Genomic DNA, 25652 nt, shown 5'->3' on the forward strand with positions numbered 1-25652 from the left:
GAGGGACATATTTTTGTTGTTGAGGGACATAGACATTTTGTTGTGATGGGGGTTGTGGTTGAGGGTTAAGCACATTGTTGCTTCTATAAGACAAGTTCGAGTGAACTCTTGAATTTGGATTATATGTGTTTGAGAATGTACCCGGTGGATAAGCATTTTGTCTTAAAGCTTGGAAAGCATTTACCTCTTCAATGGGAGCTTGGCAATGAGCGGCATAATGACCCGCGCCTCCACAACCATCACAAACGATGATTTGACTTGTTAAATATATGGCATTGAGTTGTTGAACGAAATCTCTAGCATCCCTTTCCACCAATTGTTGTTGAAGCAAGGCAATTTGGGCTAGCAAAACGGAGTTGGAGGATTCTTCTTTACCTTTGGATGGTACAACTCGAGAATTGACATATTGTGCATCATGGGTCGCCATAGATTCGATCGTGGCATGAGCAAGGTCGGTGTCAATTTGATCAAACCGCCCATTGTTGGCGGAATCAAGAATCCTTCGGGACTCGGCACAACATCCATTGTAGAATGTTATTACTTGAAACCAATCATCTAACCCATGATGTGGGAATTGTCTTTGAAGCTATTTGTACCTCTCCCAAGCCTCATATAAGCTCTCAAGAGGTTGTTGACGGAATCCTGTTATTTGGCTCCTCAAAGTTTGAGTTTTCTCCGGTGGAAAAAACTTTTGATAGAAGGCTAGAGCCAAAGTCTCCCAATTGGTGATTCCCATGGCGGTGCGATCAAGGCTATTGATCCAAAGCTTGGCCTTGTCCTTCAAAGAGAAAGGAAAAAGTATTTCCCTTATTTGGGCTTGAGTGGCGCCCGTTTGACGGATCATGGAGCAATAGTCACAAAAATTTTGCACATGCAAATTGGGATCCTCCAAAGGACTTCCCCCAAATTTCTTCCTCTCCACAAGGCTAATGAAAGCCGGTTTGATCTCAAAGTCCGGCGCGGTGATTTGAGTGGTTGCGATACCGGCAGGAAGCATGGCCGCGGTGGGCTTTGAGTGATCGGAAAGTTTCACCATCTTTTTGGTAGTAGATGGTGGTGGTGGTGGTGGAGATGATGAACTTGAAACCTCCCCCTCTTCAAGGGCTTCTAGATCGTCTAAGTAAGACTTTCTAGCACTTTCGGCTTGTACGGGAGAAGAGGCTTCTTTCACTTCCTTCCGAAAACGTCGTCTTCTCTTAAAGGTTTTCTGGGGATCGGAATCCAGTGAAAGCAATTCTCCACGACAAGAGGACCTGGGCATAAGACAACAATTTCTAGAGAAATGATAAGTAACGGTCTCAAGGAACAAGTGTTCCCCAAGACAAGGGAAAACAAGATAAAAATCGACAATTCAAAACGCAATAAAACCGTTTCCCCGGCAACGGCGCCAAAATTTGATAGGCTTATCGTGTACCTACGCAAAGATGTTTTCCCTAGACGCAAATTAATGTAGCATTAGGGGTCGAACACAAGGAAACGGGAATTACGTCGTGAATTGCTATGGGTAGATTCTTATCAAGGTCGATTTCGATTTTGGTTTGGTTTGTTTGTTTGATGATTAATAAAAATTATAATGTAAATTATATAATTAAAAGGGAGTCTAAAGGGTTCGGGTCACACATGCAAAGGTAAACATATGATTATGATAAATTCGGTACTAATAATTTTGTCAATTGTTTAGGCTTAGAGATATAGTATCAACCTTAGACCGGGTCCTAGAGAAACTCTCGTCCATGACTAGGTCGTCCTACTACACATGCTTAGTCTAATTCAATTTCGTGCCTCTCGACTTTAGAACGAATGAACAAACTTAATCTACGATTACGGCCGATAACCAAAGATTAATCGTGACAATGCAAACATGAGATAGAAACAATTGAACAATATTATTAACAACCTAATTAAACATGTTATATATTCGATTTTGTATGGCTCCCCTAGCCTTTAGACTAGGAAATTTAGCTACTCATATTTAAGTATAAATTGCAAACTATATTGGAAAAAATGCTAGACATGGTTCTATGATTTATATAGATTAGGTGATATGACATGTGAAAGAAATGATGCTAATGTAAGATGAAAAAGTACTTAATTATGAACTATGTAATAACTAAAATAGTAATGTAAGTTTGCAAACTAAAATTAGAAATACCTTAACAGAAGAGAACGTATATGGAAGAACAAATAGAATCAAAAGCTTGAATAACAATTGCTTGAACAATAACTTGTAGAACAAAGTGTTGAAAGATTAAACTAAGGGAAAGCTTAACAATTTGTAAACTAAAATGAGAAAACTAATGAGAGAAATATAGTGCTTAAGGCTATTGTAAAGTAAAATGAGACGTAAAATTGGATGCCATAAGCCTTGGAATGCCTCTCCTATTTATAGGAGAGGAAGAAGAAAACGTAAGAAATCAATGAGCATGCAGCCCCGATCGGGGTCGTGTGTTTCTTTTCCGTTTCCAATAAATCCCATATTAAATGGCAAGAGTATCCTATGTGGGTGATTAATTAGTGATTAATCACCTGGTTTAAGACTTCATCTCTTGGCATCCTAGGTAGCTTGGAATCCTATTCTTTCCTCTTTGATTTGGACTTGAACATTGGGCTTGACTTTGATTGTTGACTTCTCTTGCATTTTTATTTTGATCCAATATATCCCTCATGCAAAAACCCATGCAACTTGAAGTACAAAGTTCATGCAACATCCAATTCTTAGTCCATTTGGTCTTCTTTCCACTTAGCTTGCAATTCCTAGCAACTTTGTAGTATTTTAGCTCCAAAAAGCTTATTTCTACAAAATATGTCAAAACATCCAAAACAACTAGAAATGAAAATATTAGCTATAAAACACTTAAGATAAGTGCTAAAGACATGTAAAATCAAGCTAATATAAGGGGTTAAAATGTATAAAATAGGCACTTATCAGGTGTTAAAATTGTTGAAACACCTAAACCAGTGTCCCAAACAGGAGGAGACAAGGGGAAGGCACCTATGTTCCCTAAGTCTAACCCACCTATGACCAAAGAAAAGATTAAATGCTTCCAATGCCAGAGGTATGGCCACTTCAGGAAGGACTGTCCTTCCAAGAGAACATTGACAGCAATGGAAGTAGAGGAGTGGGAAAGAGAGGGTTCCGTGGAGTATGAGGAGGAGCCAGTGAATGAGGAGACAACCCTTGAGGAGGAACCCTACCAGGAAATGGTCATGGATCACCCTGATACAAGCCATAGTCTGGTTCTATGGAGGGTAATGCACTCGCAACAGGCACCTTTGGAGGAGGACCAAATATCCCTCATTTTAAGGAGTAGATGTACTATTCAGGGAAGGGTATGCAACTTGATCATTGATGGTGGAAGCTCCACCAATGTAGCATCTGTCACCATGGTTAACAAGCTTAATCTCAGCACCCAGGAGCACCCCAATCCTTACAAGCTCAGATAGGTAAACAAGGGAGCAGAGGTCAAGGTGGATAAACAATGCCTGGTTCCATTTTCAATTGGCAATGTTTATAGAGATGAGATCTTGTGTGATGTGGTCCATATGGATGCTTGCCACCTACTGTTGGGTAGACCATGGGAATTTGACAAGAATTTTATCCACCAGGGGAGGAGCAATACCTATTCTTTCAAACAAGGAAGCAAAAAGATCACATTGACCCCTCTACCACCTAATCAAAAGAACTATGGGAGTCCAAGTGTGACTGATGGACTCAATGGGGTTTTATTTCTATCTGAAGCAGAAATGGTCAAGGAAATGCAACAAGAACAGCCTCTTCTTATCTTGTTGTCCAAGGAAATTCATGAAGATGTGGAGCATCAAGTGCCAGCAGAGGTTAGACCATTACTGGAGCAATACCAGGATGTCTTCCCTACTGAATTTCCTAGTGGGTTACCTCCACTAAGAGGTATTGAGCACCAGATTGACCTTAAGCCAGGATCTGTACTCCCTAATAGACCTGCATACAGGTGTGATCCTGATGCTACAAGAGAATTGCAGAAGCAAATTGATGAGCTGATGAACAAAGGATTTGTGAAGGAATCCTTGAGCCCTTGTGCTCTCCCAGCACTGTTGGTACCAAAGAAGGATGGCACTTGGAGGATGTGTATTGACAGAAGAGCTATCAACAACATCACGGTCTAGTATAGGTTCCCTATACCTAAGTTGGATGACATGCTGGATGAGTTAAGTGGTGCCAGGATCTTTTCTAAAATTGATCTTAGGCAGGGTTATCATCAAGTGAGAATCAGAGAAGGGGATGAATGGAAGACTGCCTTCAAAACTAAGCAAGCGCTCTATGAATGGTTGGTTATGCCATTTGTGTTATCAAATGCCCTCAATACTTTTATGAGATTGATGACAGAAGTGTTGAGGCCTTGCTTAGGGAGATTTGATGTGGTGTACTTTGATAACATCCTCATCTACAACAAGTCCACAGAAGAGCACTTGAGCCACCTTGAGAATGTATTCCAAATCCTGAGAGGCAGAAAATTATTTGGAAAATTGGAGAAATGTACCTTCTTGGCTTCTGAGATTAAGTTCCTAGGATATATCATCTCCGGGAGGGGAATTTCTGTGGATCAAGATAAGATTGATGCCATTAAATCTTGGCCAATCCCTAAGAGCATCACTAAAGTAAGAGGCTTCCATGGTCTTGCTTCCTTTTACAGAAGATTTATCAAAAATTTCAGTGTTGTTGCTACCCCAATCACAGAGTGTATGAAGAAATAAGAGTACAAATGGATTGAGAATGCTCGACAAGCATTTAACTTGATCAAAAGAATGCTGTGTGAGGCACCTTTTCTCAAGTTACCTGATTCCAACTGTTTGTTTGAAGTAGAATGTAATGCCAGTGGTGTTGGCATAGAAGCTGTATTAATTCAGGAAAGGAAGCATGTGTCCTACTTTAGTGAGAAGCTAAGTGGAGCCAAGCTGAGTTACTCCACTTATGACAAAGAGTTCTATGCAATTGTCAGGGCTCTTATGCATTGGAGCCATTACCTGAAACCAAAAGCTTTTGTGTTGCACTCAGATCATGAAGCTTTGAAGTATATCAATGGCTAGCACAAGCTAAATCACAGGCATGCTAAATGGGTTGAATTCTTGCAATCCTTCACATTTTCAAGCAAGCACAAAGAGAGGGTAAGCAAAATATTGTTTCTTATGCACTGTCCAGGAGATATTCTTACTGTCAGTGATGGAACAGAAAGTTCTTGGGTTTGAGTTCATGAAGGAGCTGTACAAAGATGATCCTGATTTTTATGAGGACTGGCTGGCTCAAACAGAAGGAACTAAGGTCCAGGGAACCAAATTCTTGCTACAAAAGGGGTTCTAGTTTCATGAAAATAAGCTATGTGTCCCCAGAGGCTTACATAGGGATCTGTTGATAAAAAAAAAAAGCTCACTCTAGTGGGTTAGGAGGTCATTTTGGAGTCCAAAAGTCTCTGGATATCTTGCAGGAATAGTTCTATTGGCCCAAAATGATGGGAGATGTCCAAGTGATACTCAGGAGGTGCTCCATCTGCCAGCAAGCCAAGAGTTCCTTTCAGGCAGGCCCCTACACTCCATTGCCAGTGCCAAACCAACCATGGGATGATGTGAGCATGGAATTCATAGTGGCATTGCCAAGAACTCAGAGAGGACATGATTCAGTAATGGTTGTTGTTGACAAGTTCAGTAAGATGGCCCATTTTATAGCATGTAAGAAAACTGAGGATGCTGTGAGTATGGCTGAACTTTATTTCAGTCATATTGTCAAGCTACATGGAGTCCCAAAGACCATAGTGTCAGATAGAGATGTTAAATTCATGAGTTATTTTTGGAAGACACTATGGAAGTTCCTCAACACCAGATTGTTGTTTAGCACTTCCCACCACCCACAAACAGATGGCCAAACTGAGTTCACTAACAAAACCCTGGGAAGGATATTGAGGTGCATTGTTAGCAAGTCTTTGAAAGACTGGGATTTGAAACTGCCACAAGCTGAGTTTGCTTTCAACAAAGCTCCTTCATCTTAAACTGGTCACAGTCCATTTGAAGTGGTTTATGGGATCAATCCTCTGATGCCCTTAGATCTTTCAAGTGTACCTAAGGAAGAAATGAACTATGATGCTAAGAAGAGGGTGGAACAGATGTTGAAGCTCCATGAAACTACAGAGACAAATTAAGAAGGCCAATGACAGATATAAGAAACAGGCCAAGAGTCCTAAATAGAAGAAATAATTCATGCCAGGTGACCTTGTATGAATCCACTTAAGGAAGGAACGGTTCCCTTCTAAGAGAAAGAACAAGCTGATACCTAGGGCAGAGGGTCCTTTTGAATTTATTGAGAAAATTGGTCCAAATGCTAACAAGATAGACCTTCCTGGTGAGTATGGGGTGCATGGAACATTCAATGTGGGAGACCTGAGTCCTTACTATGGTGAGTCTAATGATGAAGAGGGACCAGGCTTGAGGTCAAGCCCTTTTGAAGAAGGGGAGGCTGCAGTAGGAGCTGGATCAGGGGCTCCCAATCCTGACCAAACCACAGACCAGGTCCAGGCAACAACCACTACACCACCAGAGATGCCTGTCAAGAGGTTCACAAGATCAAGCTTTCAGCTGCCACCATGGCCAGCTGAAAGGAGTCTCAATTAAAAGTCCAAGCAAGGGTCCCTAAGCATCTACACCAGTCATCCTAAAATGCAATGTAATTCAGTAGAAATTTCAGCAACAGGAAAGCAAAGCAGTCACATGTTGGAGTTAAAGCATAAAGCAACATTTCCTTATTTGGTGAGGCATTTGTGAGGCTCCTGTAAAGAGTTGCTGCAACATTCCCACAAAGCCTGCCACAAGGTAACAACAAGAAGCCTTGACTTCAACTAGCCACCAAATGAACATCAAACTGTGCACAAGAAGACAAGTGACAGTGACAGCCTGCAACAATGCTTTATTTCAGTCTATTTTACCCGTTTGCTTTTTATTTTTACTTGTTCACCTTATTTACCAGTTTGTAAGATAATTTATGTTGTTTATACTCATCTTAGATTAATTATGTACCATTGGATGCTAGGGTTTCGAATTGTAATGCCAAGACAAGGCCTATATAAGGACCTATGTCTCATCTGTTTCAGGCAGATTATTTTTGAATGAAAATTAGCCTTGAGACTTCTCTCATTTCTTTCAAACTTGTATTTAAACTGTAGTTTAGAACCCTGGCCTGGTGATTAACCTGTGATCTCTGTGGTTAATTGAACAAAGTCAGTTTGGCATCATTAAGTTGAACCTGTGTCTATCTGTGGTTCAGTTTAATTGTGTTGAGCAAAGTTCAAACTTTAATCATGTGTTCAACTATGGATTTGAGTCTGAAATTTGTTAATTTATAATAGTTTTCCTGTGAATCTTCTGTGGAAATTTAAGGTCTTAACTATATCATTTTGTTACACAAACAAGTCACAAAACCAGTTGAGTCATTTGTCTGCAATCTCAGAATTTCAGGTTGTTCCAATTGAGTTTAAAAATACTTAGAGTTCTTTTAAATTCCTGAAATTTGGTACAGTTTTAGAACATTATTAAAACTTAATTGTCACGAAAATTCAGAATTTTCCAAGGTCATTTGATATTTTTAAGGTGACCTGCAAGCCAGTTGCATTGTTTGCCTGTCCATAAGGTTTCCACTGCAGAACCCATTCCGAAGGCCATCCAAGAAAAGGATTGTAGAGGAGACCGAAAATATTAAGGAACCAATTTTCACCGGGGAGGAAGGGTTAGATGCCGCCCAATCAAAAATCTTTCAAAAACTCGGTCTCCCACAAAAATAACCAATCAAAACCACCCGCTTCCTTTCTCCCAACACCCTAAATGCTCTTGGTATGGGTACACTCACTCAAAGTATGCTTGCTAAAGTGGGTCTAGAAGCATATTTTGAAGATAACTTATGGACTTACACATACACATCCCACACCTGAGAGTTCCTTGCAACCTTGACGGAGTGCAATGTGGCGGAGGGGAGGGAGAATAAAATCTGATTTCGTGTGAATGGGGAGTGTCACACCCTTACTCACTCCCAAGTAAGAGAGGTTTTGAACATCTTAAAAGCCTCATCTCCAATTCGAATGCTCGGCCATAGCAGTGACGTGGCTTGGACCGAAATTATGGGAACCGCCAATGCCAAGCATGATAATATGATCTCCTATGTAACCAATCCCGTTGTGCAACTCCTCACCCGCTTCATCACTACCATCTTCTATGCCATAGGAGAATCAAAGTCAATGCCAAAATCCGCACTACCATGTGGACCATGCTTCCGGAAAGGGTGGGGGTGCCCGATTGGGTACAACTTTTCATTGATGCTTGCATGGTGCACAAAACTAAAAGCCCGGGAGGGAGCATTAATTGTGGAGGGGCAATCACATTTTTTGTTGAACACTTTGAGGTTGACATCGACCCTTCCTAATACATCTTTAAAACAAAAGGTTTTCCCTTGTACAATGATGTCGTCCTAGAGGAATGTAGGATGTTCAAGAAGGTGAGGCAAAATCCACTTCAAGGGTATTGGTTGGGGCCGAACAACCAAAATACTTGAGACTCCCTCGGCCTAAAAACTCCCCTTTGCCAAGCGGCAACTTTAGTAGGAACTTCTTTTGTGCCATGGATTTATTGGGTTTTGACTCTGATGAGGAAGAAGAGAAGGCACCGAGCGAAACCCCTCACATGGACACTCCCATGTATGAAGCGGGGGGGGGGGAGGTCTATTGTTCCAGTTGCCCCATGGCAACAAACTATGTTTGATTATTTCAAGGATACAAGGGAGGTTTTTACAACCATTAGTGGTCGTGTGTGTTAGAAATCTATATCTCATTATACTCAACATATTCGTATATGTTTCAATTTAATTTAGTCATAAAATTAATTAGATCTTATGCATGCAAATATAAGTAAAATATAGAGAAGAAATTATCATCCTTACATTGAGATTTTGGATCAAAGGGCACAAGTAAGATCTCCTTCTTACTTGTTCTTGAGCTCTCCTAAAATGGATGAACAAAGATTCAAGAATAGAATCTCTCCCAAGGAATTATACCCAAGATAACCTCCTAAAAGACTAATATTATTAATACTAGAACAATATTAATCTTAATAAAATTGACCCAAAACTATTGTTTTATCTCTTGTGTTTCGGCCAAGAGAGGAAGATATTTGGAGTTTTATTTCTCTAGTTTTTCTTAGAGAGTTTTTAATTTCTTACACTAGAAATTTTCATGTGAATTATGAAATGAATAAAAAAATAGAGAAAGACTCTCTATTTGGTCTTTCAAAAACCGGTGGAAGGAGGGATTGGGGAGCTAATGCATGGTCAAGTTTTTCTATCCAAGAAAACATAGGCTTGTATGGCTAAAGCTAGGTGTAATTATTTTGTTTACACTCAAATAATTTAACATAATATAAACACCATACTCCCTCCATATTTCGGTCCATATGGGATAAAATGGATTCCATTTTATCTTTGTCAATTTGTCAATTTGTCACATGTCACAAGTCATGTAAAATTGTCATGTATTTTTAACGTATTAAAAATCAACGTATTAATAAAATACGTCATGTACAAAATCGACTTAGTAATTCACAATTACTTGTACCAAAACACTTTACCAATTATAAATTACAACATCTTGTATTTATAATAAATTATTCATTAAGTTCAATTGTTTCCGTAAACAATAATTTCATCTAAGCAATAAAACAATTCGATTACTTAGACCGTGTCTAATTTAATCAAATTACAACGAGACACGTAAATATTACTCCCAAAATCGTCCGTCAATTTTAAGCAATTTAATTGACTCGTATCGTCATACGACCAATTAAATATTCAATTAAGAGTGTTACCCTTTAGGTATAACCTAAGGGGATCAACTGATCACCACCGTCGCACGACAGTAATGTCAAACTCTAGTCAGCCAATCATTACCGATACGTGTGGACCAGTTGACTGTAAAAATATTACATCCCACATGTATTCTTAAAATGAGATTTAAACATGTGATCATCATGATCGACAGTTGTGATCGCATTATTGTCGGAGGACACTTATTCCAACAGTGTGGAGGATATCCACTATTGGCAACAACAACAAGGGCCAAGGTTGGAGAACTTGGATCATTGGAGGAGTGTAGTAGATGATCGGGGGAAGTTGATCACGGAGGCCGCATCGGCTCAAACGGAAATGATGAAGAACATTCTTGCAAACCAAGAGGCCGACCGTCTTTGGCAACAACAACATGACCAAAGAATGATGGCCAATGCGGCCTTGTGGAAAGAACAAAATGAGTGGAGAAGCAAAGTGGACCACCAATTTGGAGTCCAAAATGAAAGACATCGCGAGTATGTCCAAGATTCGTACCACGATGCAAGGACTCAAGAGGATACACTTGGGATAGTTAGTGGACTATTTAGCATGTCTCTTCATCCAACCACCTTACCCTCCATCACTCAAGAATTTGTGGACCAAAGCTATGCACGGGCAACGAGAGAAAGAGAAAGAAGGGAAAGAAGATGGAAGAACCAAGGCACCTATGATCAAGGGGGTGCCTCGGGTTCTCGTGATTGAAGAGAAGGTTGTGACCTCCTCCACATTGAGGGCAATGTGGAAAGCAAGTGTGGGGGAGGAGTATGAGTTGTAAAATATGTAAACTTCTTGGATTTTAATGCAATCAAAAAAAAATTTGAAAATTCCGGCTAGGTGAAAACCCACAAGGGTGGGCACCTAGGCAAGATTGGAAAAGGTGGCTGAGGACGGAATGAAAACCCAAAAGGGCATTCTGGGCAAAATGAAGAAACGAGTGCGAGCCAACATGAGAGGAAAGGAAAAGCTAAGGTGAAAAACCGAAAGGGCACCTTAGGCAAAATGAGGGATTTTCAAAAAAAAAAATTGAAAAATTGAAAAAAATGCACCACCAAAAAGATGGAGGGATAAGAAGGGATTGATAAGGAAGGCATTGGAAGGAGGCTAGTGTTAGGATTTAATTTCTTTTTGAGTCATGAAAATGGTTTCAAATTGGTGGAATTGAGTTGGTTGCTTGGTTGTGATTCTTTCCGATGTTTGGCCGACCAAGTAGCACAACCTTACAACCATGGTGAAATAAGGGGGTGTTATAAGTAGTGATGAGTTGTGTTTTGTAGGAGGATTGATGGGTCACTTTGCTATTGCCTTGGGATAAGGCAAGAGTGACCATTACTACTTCTTCGGTGATATAAGAAGGGTGGAGTTGCGTGATGAGTCAGAGTTGGAGTTATGTCATGTCTTGTGTGAGGGATGATATAAGGAGGGTGAGTGAGAGGAGAGTTTGTGTCAACTTTGAGTCTATTTTTTTTCCTCTTTAATTGGTGGTTGTTCAAGAGGGAGATATAAGAAGGAAGAGGTAAGAGAAGAGTGAATCATCAACACCCATGCTCACTTGTAGACTTGCTCAATTGGTTGTCTTGGGTTTTGCTCGGGACGAACAAAAGTCTAAGTGTGGGGGTATTTGATAGTGCCAAAAAGAGTCGAGTCAAGTGAGTGCTCTTAGCATCACCCATGTGTTTAATATGGGTCTTTATGTATACTTATGATAATAAGTGATTCTCATTTATCGGGGCTATGATCGTGGTGTATTTGGACTAACTTGGGATTGACAATCAAAAATCAAGTGAACAAGACCATGACCGAGATATGCCACGAGTCAAGGGAAGTCAAGAAGGACCTTTGAAGCAACAAGACAAGCATCAAGGCGGATTTTGGAAGATAACATTCAGGCAATTTGGCAGACTGCCATATAACTCGGCAGTCTGCCGGTGTACTAGGCTCGGGATTTGTTATTCCGCTTTTTGCGTAAATTAAAGCCCATTCCGGGCTTACCCTAGAATTTCGTACAACACTATATAAACTCCAATATTTGAGATCAAAAACATGCTTGTTTTTACCTTAAGCTTGTAATAATTAAGACATGAATTCTCTCTAATTTATGTTAATCTTTCTTCAATTTGTGGGTTGTAACAAGATTATGGAAGGCTAAATCCTTCTTTACTTAGTGTAATTTCATTCAAAGTTCCCAACTTTGGTATTGTAAGACTCTTAAATCTCTCTCAATTTATCTATTGTTCTTTCCTTGTGCTTAATTTCTTATGTTAAGTAATTGAATGTTTGGTTTGATCACCCTTGCATATTGCTTACTTGCTTAGTGCAAATCCTAGAGAAATGGTTTAATCTATCTAGAATTGTTTGGAACAAACTTGTTATATGTTGATTTGGTTTAAAGGATTCATATAACAAATAACAAATTTTATGTCTTTTTCTCATTTGTATGGTTTAATCTTATGAGGAATTGATCCTAGCTTCATCTTTTGGTTAAAATCTTAATGTTCATGCTTAGTTTCTTTTCATGGTTTAATGACTTGTTGTCTAAGTTTGAAGGGTATATGTAGATGGTTTAATTTACATTTATCAACATCTTGAGATGGTAGTATTGGGTAGATAATTTTGAGAGAGTAAAAAGGGTCAAGCTTTACTAATTGTTGGTTACTAAAAAGGAGTTACACCAAGTTCTCTTTAATATTGAATTTTCTGGCACACCAAGTTTTTATTATATTGACTTGTTAGAAAAGATTGCAACTTTCTTTTACATTCATGTTACCAATCAACTCAAACCCCTTTATTGGTCTATGTTCATCTATTGTTTATCATTGTTAATAACCATTATGTGTTTATAAAATTGTCATTAGAGTCTTAATTACTAGTAGAGTCTTACTTAGTATTCAATAGTTTACAATTCAAGTCTTTGGTTTAAAGTCCTTCTTTTGGGATCGACCCTTACTTGCACTATATTGCTTTATCCATTAGAGTAATCTAGAGTATACTTTGGCTTATAAATTGTTAATTTGGTAGTTAATTCTAGCATTTACGATAACTAGTATTTTTCTTATCAACCACTCACATTGTTAGAAAAGACAAAAGTAAAGGTGCCTTGATAATTACAAAAAACTTGTCTTTATCTATGCAAATGGGTTTTATTTAACCCGTCACAAGGTTGTGACGGATATTACCGCCACAAATGAGAATTTGTGAAAAATTTGAGTTAGGCTGCATCATGGCAGTCGGTCGTTGTAGAACACCTAAAACTTCCACTTTCACAAAAGAAGGCTTATTTTATAGCCAAAAAAATATGCTTATAGTTGATACTTCATTTATTCTTAATAAGAAATAATCATATAATTGCCTAATTGGTATATATCATAAGCATATGCTCATCTACTCACATATTGGTCCTGTTTGGCAAATGACGGAAGCAGATTTACAATAACAGATAACGTTAACAGAATATGGTTGACAGATTTTAGCAGCAGGTTTGACCATCGAGTTAAATTAGCATAATTAAGAAAACGTGTTTGGTAATTAGCAAATTATAGGACAAATCTACCATTTTCACGAATAAAATGAATATGATATTACAATATGTTGTTATTAGCAGGGTATTCGAAAACAGTAGATTCCGGCCAATATGTTATCTGAATGTGCCATTAACCAAACACATAGGCCCTGTTTGGTACTCGGCAGATTAATATTAGCAGAAACAGATTGATCAAGTAGATTATAAATGACAGATTGGATTGACAGGTTTGACTAATAGGAGTGTTTTGGTAATTAGCAGATTTAGGTTAATAGATTGTTGTACCTATGGCCCTGTTTGGTAAATAATATAGGCTTGTTTGGTAAACGGCATATTAGCCAGTTTTTAGCATATTCAAGGAATTTAGCATGTTTGACCAATCAATATGCTAATTTTAGTGTTTGGTAAACAACATATTGAAACAGCATATTTGGGGTCAATATGCTCTTTTACAATATGCTGCTTACCCCAGCATATTGGTTAGCATATTGTAAAATAGAAAATTTTTCTCCGTTTTACAAAGAAAACTAAAAATCTACTAATCGTAATCTGCCAATTACCAAACACTGAAATTAATTCTGCTAATTATAATATGCTAGTCAAACCTCCTGTTAAAATCTGTCATTTATAATCTGCTTTTGTAATCTCCTTATGCTGAAATTAATCCGCTGTTTACCAAACAGGGCCATAGTTTAGGTGAAATTAGTAGATTTTGGCTTAAATAGTAGCTTGACCACTCAATCTACTAATTTCATGCGTTTGGTTAATGGCATATTCAGATAACATATTGGTCGGAATCTACCGTTTTTGAATATGCTGCTAATAGCAACATATGGCGCTGTTTGCCTGTTTTGTAAACGACATATTGGCCAATTTTTAGCATATTCAAGGGTTTTAGCATGTTTGACCAATCAATATGCTAATTTTAGTGTTTGGTAAACAACATATTATTGAAACAATTTATTTGGGGTCAATATGCTGTTTTGCAATATGCTGCTTACCCCAGCATATTGGTTAGTATATTGTAAAATAGGAAAATTTTCTCTATTTTACAAAGAAAACTAACAATCTACTAATCGTAATCTGCCAATTACCAAATATTCAAATTAATTCTGCTAATTATAATATGCTAGTCAAACCTTCTGATAAAATCTGCCATTTATTATTTGTTTTTGCAATCTGCTTACGCTGAAATTAATCCGCTGTTTACCAAACAGGGCCATTGTGTAATAGCATATTGAGTTTATACATGAAAATGGTAGATTTGGCATGTAATCTGCTCATTACCCAACACGTTTTCTTAATTTTGCAAATTTAATATAATGCTCAAACCTGCCACTAAAATATGTCAACCGTATTCTGCTAATGCTATCTGTTGGGTGGAGCAGTATATTGGAAAACAGTAGATTGGAGTTCAATCTACCGTTTCAATATGCCATTTACCAAACACACAAATTAGTAGATTGGTGAGTCAAACATGCTAAAAGTCTAGAATATGCTGAAATTTTACTAATCCGCTATTTACCAAACACCACCATAAAATTAATAGATTGATTGGTCAATCTAGTATTTATGTCGGAATCTACTAATTTCACCTAATATACTGTTTACCAAACAACGCCATTATCATATAACGTAAATGTCATTACAAAAAATTATACTACTCCATAATTCATATAATTAAATTTCTAAGTTGGACTTTTCATAGTATTTTACTATTTTGAGTCATTAGGTACGATTTATGCGTATGGAGAACAAAGAATGAAGTTGCTAGCTAATTAGTTTTTTTATTGATTTCTGGAGTACTAAGCAATTTCAATGGTTGTATTTAGGGACCTGCTTGCAATTATTATAAATTTTCAAGCGGCATGCTCACAGTTGGAGTAATAAAATACAAACCCGCTTGCAAGGAGGTGTAGCTTTGTCAAGCTACGTAGCTTGACTCTTAAAGCGGATAGAAATAATAATTGAAAAATAATAAAATAATTTATATATAATATTTATTGTTATGTGGGGTCTTTCAAGCTACCATATATTGTAGCTTACCATTGGAGAATGATGTAGCTAGAAAACTTTGTTGCTTGAAAAAAAGTATGTGGCATGGCAAACTACAAGGTCATATAGCTGACCATTGGAGTTGCTCTTAGATTGAGAAAATTGTACAATTTGTGTATTTAAATTAAATAAAATTTAAATTTACCAAAATCTTATTTATCTAATGGTTTATTCAAATTTGTGATTAAAAAGTTGACTTTCAAGTAAAGAAATGATATTAACATAAGAGGAATAACTTAATTTTATCAACAATAATGAATACAAATATTTTTATATAATGTGTCCTATATGTAGTACAAAACTCAAAAAATAATACTCATATTACATTTACAAATACATGAAATAAATCAAGAAGGAATTAGACAAGTTGCTTAGAGCAATTGCAATGGGAAGTTCTTGTATTGGAGTTGTAAATAAGAACCTTTAAAAAAAAGTGTGTCATATTGTACAAAAAAGTTTGTTCTTGTATAAACAAATTTGGTTTGAAAAGAAGAACCAAGTTATTCCCAAAAAAACAAGAAATTGGTAGATATACCAACTTAATTATGGTCCTATTAAAGAACTGGACTTAAAGTTCTTCCATTGTGACAAAAAGTTATTAATTATTGAAATTGTCAAAATATGACACGGCAAAGAAAAAACTTTATAAAAAGTTCTTCAATTACACATGTCCTTATATAATTATCTCATTGTAAGTGTGATTAGAGAGTTCGCATTTGTGTTATGAAAGTACTGTATCAGGAACATTAAAGAAGTAATATCTATTTAGCCACTTCTATTATACTTGTACATTTATACGTTAAAAAATTACTTCCTCCATCCCAAAATTATCTTCCTGATTGTTAAATGCGCGAAAACCAATTTATATAACTGAATAATGAAAAGTCGAGGGAAGTGGGTTATGCTTAGTGGGCATATAGATTAAAAAAACCCTTTTTAGTATTGAAAAAAGAAAGTAGGAAAATTATTTTGAGATGACTAAAAATTGAAAGTAAGAAGATTATTTTAGTGTGGAAAAAATACGTGATTTTAATTTAAAATTGTTCAAAATTTTAAAACTTCGATAATTAAGGAAAGAAATAAGTAATCATAAAAATAAAATAAAAATCCTCTAGTAATATTTTTGTATTTTTGTAGTGACTCAACCCCGGTATATTATATCATGCTCCCAGGAGTATGGAGCATAGTACTCCCAGGGAGTTATTAAGGAAAAAAAATAAAAAAATAAAAAATTATAAAAACAACCACCCACTAATCCACTATGTTGCAATTCAGTTACACTCCTCCTCTAATACTTATGTTACTCTATAAAAACTCTATCATGGATCTATTACTACTTACGTAAATTTCATGTTTTTTGGCTAAATTATTTTGCATTATTCGCTTTGCTACCGTCTATGGAACAAAATGTTCATGATTATTATTCCGTTTATTTGAACGAGTCCGCAAATGAATATATCGACATTTACAAAATATAAATAAGTGATATATTCACATGTTATATATTATCAATATGAGGTTTATGTTTTGCGTATATGTAATCTATATGCGATGAATACGTAATTATATTTTATGAATATGTAGTTATACTTTGTGAATATATGTTATGTTATGTTAGATTAATATTTATGATAACCTCTACGTATTTGGCATTGCTATGAATATGTATTTGTGAATATGTTTATCATATTGTGTGAATATGTTTATTAATTGGGTGAGTATGTGAGTTTTAATTTGAGAATAAGAAGTTTGATTTATATGAATATGTCAACTATGTATTGTGAATATTCTATTGTTGTGAATATGTCAATTATATAATGTGAATATGCGAGTAAAATTAAAATAAACACCAAAATATATCAAATGTGATCTCAAATTATAGAAGAATCAAAATCACGAATAATGGTATAATTTTTATATTTTTCTAATTTTTCTAATTTATGAAATATAAGTTTTTAAAAACTAAACTAAAGTGAGATATTTAATTAATGAATGGTGATTTGAAATGAATCAACTGAACTAATCAATCAATAGAGCCGAAATTTGAAATTTCTGATCAACTTAATAGAAATTGAAATTTGAATCAAATGAATCGAAAATAAAATAAAGGAAAAATATGGCAAGAAAGATGATGTACTATACGCATGGGTGTATAACTCGAATCATACATTAAACAAACCATCTTCAAAGAAGGCAACAATAACTGAAAAGCATATTCGTGTGGAATGTGGATGTAGAAGTTGTAACCAATCAATTCTTTACCTTTTTTCCATTCCATAAAAAATTCAACTATTGATATTTTGATACTACAAATTAATTGACTACTACACCGTCCATTTTGTTCCCCATCACTCACAGTCGAGTCTCTTATCTCTATATATACTTCCTCATTTCCTTGCTCTTTTTACTTAGCAAACTCAACTCTTTTCCTCTCTTTATCTCTTCTTCTAGGTACCCTTTTGCTCTAACTCTTCTATTCTTGTTTAAACATGCCACTTTTAATTGTTTTGACACTAACGGTATTACACCAATAACAACTGTTGTTTGAAAGTGTAATTTAGTTACTGTAGTTTATATTTGTATTAGTAGTTTTTTGTTTGTTTATTAATGTTGGGTTTATAATGTATGTACTTTATTGGTTAGGTTGAATAATGATGACTAGAAATATTGAAAAAATGGCATCAATTGATGCCCAACTCAGGCTTTTGATTCCTGCTAAAGTATCTGAGGATGATAAGTTGATTGAGTATGATGCCCTTTTATTGGATCGTTTCCTTGACATTCTTCAGGATCTACATGGTGAAGAAATTCGTGAAACTGTATGTCAATGCTTCTCTTTTCTTGGTTCGATTTCATTTTTGGTGTTGATCTTCTATGAAATTTGCTGTTTTTGTTTGATTCTTTGTTTGTAGGTTAGCATACATGATCATGATCTTACTTTATGTTTAGTATTTATGATCAATAAATATGATTGATCAATGATTTTCACTTGTTTCTAACTTTGTATCACTTCAATTTCAAGTGTATCACTTTGATTTCAAGGTTCATGGATTCCTCTTTTGGTTTTCTGGCTAAAGATATGATCTTTCGTTTCGTCCGAGAGCAGTAAATGATGCTTATGTGCTAGATCTTAATGTTTTTTAGGGTGTTGACTTTGCTGACAATTGTATACATGTATGTTGATCATCTTGAATTGATGGGTTGGTGGATTAGTCAAGATTGTAACTTGTTTTTTATATTCTTGACTATGATCACAAGTGACAATCTTGACTGTTGATTACTTTTTTTTTCATGGGTTGATTGAGTAGCCATGGATTCTTCCTTAAATTAGGTGGTAAATGTGACATATGGGCATCTTTATTCCGAACTATCAAATACCTTCCCTTATCATTGACTAGTCAAGTTGATTGATGTAGCTCAGAAGTCATTGCATAAAAATTGTAGATTTTAATATATTTTTTTCAACATTAGGATTCGATAAATGCACCAAAAAGTTGTTTTACGATCTCCAGAGACGCATGTTCTAACACGTGTATCCACCTCTAATGTAGGTACAAGAGTGTTATGAGCATTCAGCTGAGTATGAAGGGAAACATGATCCTAAGAAGCTTGAAGAGCTTGGTAGTGTGCTCACAAGCTTGGATCCAGGTGACTCCATTGTTGTCGCCAAGTCCTTCTCACACATGCTTAACTTGGCAAACTTGGCTGAGGAGGTTCAGATTGCTTATCGCCGTAGAATTAAGAAGTTGAAGAAGGGAGATTTTGTCGATGAGAATTCTGCTGCTACTGAATCTGACATGGAAGAGACATTCAAGAGGCTTGTTGGGGATCTCGGAAAGTCCCCACAAGAAATTTTTGATGCTCTTAAGAACCAAACTGTGGATCTCGTCCTCACTGCTCATCCTACTCAATCAGTTCGTAGATCCTTGCTTCAAAAGCATGGAAGGTTTTTTTTTTGTCTTTTTCATGTTTTGACCCTTTTAACATCCGATATTTAATAGTGTTGATTTTGTGATAAACGTTTTTTTCTTAGGTTACTGTTCATTTACATCCTCCTAGTGTCATAAGTTATAATTGTCATTATAATCTATGGTTGTTAGCTGAACATTGTTTTGTTCTAGCATTAGTCGACCTGGCTTAGTTTCCATTTATGGTGGAGCCAAAGATGTTATTTTTCCGTTCTCCTTTATGATGGAATAGAGCAAGATAGCTCACTAAACTTTTTGTACTCCTTTATTGCGAAGTGTCTGCTAGTTGACGTAATACTCTTCACAATTTTTTAATGGGTCATCTGTTAAGGCTGCCTAGATCCTACCTCCCATATCATCATTTGCGGATTCCTTTAGACACTTTAGTTATGTTGTCATTGACCTCTCTCACTTGTTGATTTATTTCAGAGTAAGGAACTGTTTAGCCCAGTTGTATGCAAAGGATATTACTCCTGATGATAAGCAGGAGCTGGATGAAGCTCTTCAGAGGGAGGTAAAGGCCAATTTTCTTAAGAGAACTAATCTGTCACGCATGCTTCGTACTTTTGGACCTTTGGCCTTCCCCATTTAATACAGGGACCGAATAATTACAAAGAAGAAAAACTGTCACTTTTTCTTCGTGATATAGAGCATCATCAGCCTATAAAAGATGTTATCTCTATAAATCATGTACTATTATTGTACAACCTTTAAATGTGACTGGGAATCTGATAATAAAATGGAACCTTACTAAGATGGAAAGCAAAAAGAAGGAAAAGGAGATGCAAATAATATTTTAATCCTTTCTTTGTGTGTCACTTGTTTTTATTAGATCTGATTTCTGTTTTACTGAAAGTGTCTATGTTAATAGCTACAGAGAGGCCTAGTAAATCGAAACCTTTTGTTATTTAAAACAGAATGTTAGGTTCAACATAATTGTCCACATGTAATCATGTGATAAGTGTTAAACTATTCCATGTTCCTGTCATGATTCATGAGATGGATCCAACTTTGTTATACATAGATGAAGTTCCGTGGTGATGTGTGCCTTGGTGTATGATTGAATCAACATGTATAAAATATTAATTATTGTCTGAGATTGTGGTTTATATTGGCTGAGACAGCACAGAAATTATTGTAGATATTTAAAAAACTTCGTTAATGATGACTAGTCATTTTCTGTATCCATACTTTGCTCTAGTTAATTATCTTCCGAGTAGACGCATTAATATATGACGGGATCGGTCAGATTAAAAAATTTGAAGACTAAATTTGTCCAGGAGTCAATGAATGAGATATATGTTGCAGGTTTCACATATAGTTCATATGAATTTTCTGTTTGTTGAAGAAATTCTCTTGAATATCCTCATTCTTATAAGCTTTATTGGTTTAATTTAAACTAACAGAGTACTAAAATGAAAACATGGTGAAAGGTGTTGACTTTGGTGACCTTTAATTATTCCTGTCTCTTGTCTCACTTGATGTCTTGTGCTATGTGTCTCCCCGAAATTTAGTTCAGTAGTTTCTAATGTATTTTGATTTCTGACATGGGCAATTCCATAAAAAAACGGCATTTGTACTCCCTCAGTCCCTCTATCCTACCCAAGAAAGTATTCCTTTTTGGTCCGTCTGGGTCATTTTTTTTTCACATTTCCTATGTGACTGGTGAAAGCAACAATTGTTGCACTAGTGTACTCTTATCTGCCCATTATAGATACCCAATATCACTTGCATGTTCCTGCTCAAACCACCGATCCAAAGCAAAGATAAACGAATTAACACAGATGGGAAAAAAATTGGCTGTCCAATTTTGACATATAATATTGTCATCTTGCCTTTTGTAGTTCTAATCATTAAAAACCTTAAGATTGGAGGCGTAGTTCCTTTGTATTTTTGTTTGTTGTGTTCTTCTCCACATAAGATATTGGTAGTCATTGCTCACCATTATGCTATGCAATATCATGATTATGACAATGTGCAGATCCAAGCAGCTTTTCGCACTGATGAGATTCGTAGGACAGCACCCACGCCTCAGGATGAGATGAGGGCTGGGATGAGCTATTTCCATGAAACAATATGGAATGGCGTTCCTAAGTTTCTACGCCGAGTGGACACCGCTTTAAAGAACATAGGCATTAATGAACGAGTTCCTTACAATGCCCCTCTTATTCAATTCTCTTCATGGATGGGTGGTGATCGTGATGGTAAGTTCTCTATTAGCTTTAATGTTGTATATATTCGAAGTACTCTCTTCAGGCTATTTATATTGTCCCCATTTGACTTTATTAGTCAATTGATGTTGACTTTGACAAAGATTTTTATACAGTACACTATAGTAGTACAGGTACCAATTTTTAGTAAAGATAATATGAAAATGTATATTGAGTAATCAGCGGTCCAAGTTGATATCAGTTAACCACCAAGGGACAATAAATTTGGGGTGGAGATAGTAATATGTTAAAGGGCATGAGCTACATGATTCTCCGTGATTTCTGTATATCGTGGTGTTATCGAGTGGATATGCTAATATGTTGCTACAGGTAATCCAAGAGTGACACCTGAGGTCACCAGAGATGTTTGCTTGCTGGCTAGAATGATGGCTGCTAAACTTTACTTCGCTCAGATAGAGGATCTCATGTTTGAGGTACAAAGCTCACCCCTTGGTTTAATTTTAATCTCTCATTATTTTAATCTCCACCTCATTGACTCGATACAATATCATTACGCCTATGCAGTTATCTATGTGGCGTTGCACTGACGAACTTCGAGTTCGTGCTGAAGACCTCCACAACAACAACAGAAGGGATGCCAAACATTATATAGGTACTTCAGCCATAATTAATAATAATTCTCTCGCTGTTCTTGGCCACGTGTTATCTATTTGAGGTCTAGCTCAAAGCTTGCTGTTTTCTATTTAATGTTTTTTTTGCAGCAATTAGTTTACAACTTTACACTATGCCTGCTTTGATTTCAGTGATGAAATATATGTTCATTTGATTCGCTTTTCATGCAGAGTTTTGGAAAAATATTCCTGCCACTGAGCCATATCGGGTTGTTCTTGGTGATGTGAGGGATAAATTATATAATACACGTGAGCGTTCCCGTCAGCTACTATCGAATGGAACCTCAGATATTCCAGAAGATGTAACTTACACAAATTTAGAGCAGGTACATTAATAATTCCTCATAATCAATCTCAACATCAGTTTCTTAAAATGCAATCCCTCTAAATTAGACTTGCAATACTGACCCAACTGAATGATCCACCTCAAACTGAGCATTATAACAAAAGTAGCCCCGAATCTGTATTGAACAACCCCGAAACAACCAGATCCAAAATGACCTTATTGACCGAAACATAAATTGACCCAGTACGTAATAACCTGATCCCTTAATGACATGACTTGACCCGAATGATCCGCTTGCCAGTTCTACCCAAATTGTGTTCACTAGCTTATGTTCTGACCTCTTCTCTTTCTATCGATTCAGTTCTTGGAACCTCTGGAGCTGTGCTATCGATCTCTTTGTGCCTGTGGTGACAGGCCAATTGCCGATGGAAGCCTCCTTGATTTCTTGAGGCAAGTTTCCACTTTCGGTCTCTCCCTAGTCAAACTCGATATCCGTCAAGAATCAGACCGCCACACTGATGTCATGGATGCCATTACCACCCACCTGGGAATTGGCTCATACAAGGACTGGCCTGAAGAGAAGCGTCAGGAATGGCTTTTGTCTGAATTAAGTGGAAAACGTCCATTATTTGGTCCTGATCTCCCAAAAACTGAAGAGATTGCTGATGTATTAGACACTTTCAATGTCCTTGCTGAGCTTCCCTCTGACTGCTTTGGAGCTTACATCATATCAATGGCAACTTCCCCTTCTGATGTTCTGGCAGTTGAACTACTTCAACGTGAATGCCATGTAAATAAGCCTTTAAGGGTCGTCCCGTTGTTCGAGAAACTTGCTGACCTGGAATCAGCCCCAGCTGCTGTGGCTCGCCTGTTCTCAATCGAATGGTACAGGAACCGTATAAACGGAAAGCAAGAAGTTATGATCGGGTATTCAGATTCTGGTAAGGATGCTGGGCGGCTTTCTGCAGCTTGGGCGTTATATAAAGCTCAAGAGGAACTTGTGAAGGTGGCTAAGGAGTTTGGTGTAAAACTCACTATGTTCCATGGTCGTGGTGGGACTGTTGGACGAGGAGGTGGACCCACCCATCTTGCTATTTTGTCTCAACCTCCGGATACCATCCTTGGGTCTCTTCGAGTCACAGTTCAAGGTGAGGTTATTGAGCAGTCTTTTGGGGAGGAGCACTTGTGCTTTAGAACTCTTCAAAGGTTTACAGCTGCCACTTTGGAGCATGGTATGCACCCACCAATTCCTCCAAAACCCGAATGGCGGGCCCTTTTGGATGAAATGGCTGTTGTTGCCACTGAAGAGTATCGCGATATTGTGTTCAAAGAACCTCGATTTGTGGAGTACTTCCGTTCGGTGAGTGTTCGATCTCTCTTAACATAATTCAATGTAGGGTATTTTTGACAAAACTAGTTGGAATGGCATCTGAAATAACAGCTGAAACCTAAAAAATGTTGATGTGATATTTGTTGGTTTAAACTTTGTAAGTCAAGTGATCAATTTTAAGTTTTTGGTAAGATTAACTGAAAAGGAGGTTAATACTTGCATATGACGTTTAGGGGCATGATAACCTAGTGACTTGATAGTTTCCATGTCCATTGGAGTCAAAGACTCACTATTCTTCTGTTTGGCCATCAAATTTTAGTTCAGTCAGATAAGGCAAATTAAGCAAAAACACCCAAAAAGACTTGCAAAACATAGCCCTATTCTAAGTAATTGTACTCAATCTCCGAGGGTCCCATTTTCTTGCTTGTGTACCATAGGCCACGCCAGAGTTGGAGTACGGTAGGATGAATATCGGGAGTCGTCCCTCAAAAAGAAAGCCAAGTGGTGGTATTGAATCGCTTCGTGCCATCCCATGGATCTTTGCTTGGACCCAAACTAGGTTCCATCTCCCGGTATGGCTCGGATTTGGAGCAGCATTCAGATATATTATCCAGAAGGACATCAAGAATCTGAATATGCTTCAGCAGATGTACAATGAATGGCCTTTCTTTAGGGTTACCATTGATCTTGTTGAGATGGTGTTTGCCAAGGGAGACCCTGGCATTGCTGCTTTGTATGATAAGCTACTTGTTGCTGAAGAGTTGTGGCCATTTGGTGAGCAATTAAGAGCCAAATATGAAGAAACCAAGAACCTTCTGCTTAAGGTAATACACATTATTAGCATCTGGTTTTCTATGTTAATGATACACTCATACACTCATAAGACTTTATCTCGAAATCACTTGTCGTGTATTACCTAGTTTCTCAACAAGTTACTGATTTTTCATGGTTTGCCGACCTCTCTTCTTTTTATAGATTGCAGGACACAAAGAAGTCCTCGAGGGTGATCCCTACCTAAGGCAAAGGCTTTGCCTTCGTGATTCCTACACTACGACACTGAACGTGTGCCAAGCGTACACCCTAAAACGGATCCGAGACCCGAGCTACCTTTGCAAGTTGAGGCCCCACATCTCGAAGGAGTACATGGAGTCCACTAGCAAAAATGCGGCAGAGCTAGTCCAGTTGAACCCGTCTAGCGAATATGCCCCAGGACTTGAAGACACCCTCATCCTCACCATGAAGGGTGTTGCCGCTGGAATGCAAAACACTGGTTAATCTATCCCGACTTCTTGTTATCCTTGTGGCTCGAGCTGGGTTAACTCATAAAATAATGCATTTTCCCGATTGTACTCTATTTTTCGTATTATGGCAAAAGTAAATTATGTCACTGCATGCTATGGAATTAAGGAGCATGTAGTGAAGCTGAGTTTATTGTCAAACAAACTACGGTATTAATAAGAATATTACAATAATTTTGTGCTGTACTCTTTTCTCTTTGTTTATATAATGCTTCCCGTGTTTGGACAACACTTTGAATTCGAGGAAAACTGAGAGGCAATTACATGGCATTTTGATTTTCCCTCAAATTTTCTAACAGTGTGTATCGCTTGTTTCCTCCTCCACATCCCTTATCTCTGTTTCCCTGCTCTTTCTACGTTCAATCAAGGAGTTCGTTTTACCAGTGAGCACCAAGTGCTTTTTGCCCGTCTTCAGCTTCGTTGAGACTTGAGACATAAGGTAAAGTTGTTGAAGCTTAAAATAGAAGCTT

At 37.1% G+C, this 25652-nt stretch overlaps 1 protein-coding gene and 1 non-coding gene across 2 annotated transcripts; both read left to right on the top strand.

Moving 5' to 3' along the window:
* The first annotated feature begins 557 nt into the window (after positions 1-557).
* LOC141636047 (small nucleolar RNA R71) lies at positions 558-664 on the top strand. The gene has a single exon (XR_012540688.1). It is a non-coding gene; the product is annotated as a small nucleolar RNA R71 (small nucleolar RNA).
* A 16980-nt stretch (positions 665-17644) lies between these two features.
* Positions 17645-25368, top strand: LOC141627241 (phosphoenolpyruvate carboxylase 2-like). The gene is made up of 11 exons (XM_074440611.1): positions 17645-17909; positions 18102-18277; positions 19010-19404; positions 19856-19940; positions 21408-21630; positions 21967-22070; positions 22162-22249; positions 22440-22594; positions 22916-23914; positions 24322-24708; positions 24860-25368. The coding sequence occupies exons 2-11, from the start codon at positions 18110-18112 to the stop codon at positions 25157-25159; spliced, it is 2904 nt and encodes a 967-aa protein (XP_074296712.1). The 5' UTR covers positions 17645-17909; positions 18102-18109; the 3' UTR covers positions 25160-25368.
* Positions 25369-25652: the final 284 nt, after the last annotated feature.

The sequence above is a fragment of the Silene latifolia genome, chromosome Y (genome assembly GCF_048544455.1).
Source record: "Silene latifolia isolate original U9 population chromosome Y, ASM4854445v1, whole genome shotgun sequence".
NCBI classification, from domain to species: domain Eukaryota; kingdom Viridiplantae; phylum Streptophyta; class Magnoliopsida; order Caryophyllales; family Caryophyllaceae; genus Silene; species Silene latifolia.

Excerpts from the sequence above, each read along its gene's own strand:
- LOC141627241 (XM_074440611.1), top strand. The coding sequence starts at position 18,110 with ATGATGACTAGAAATATTGAAAAAATGGCATCAATTGATGCCCAACTC. Across the intron at positions 19,941-21,407 it reads ATGAAGCTCTTCAGAGGGAG|ATCCAAGCAGCTTTTCGCAC; the intron begins GTAAAGGCCAAT and ends GACAATGTGCAG. Across the intron at positions 22,071-22,161 it reads TAGAGGATCTCATGTTTGAG|TTATCTATGTGGCGTTGCAC; the intron begins GTACAAAGCTCA and ends ACGCCTATGCAG.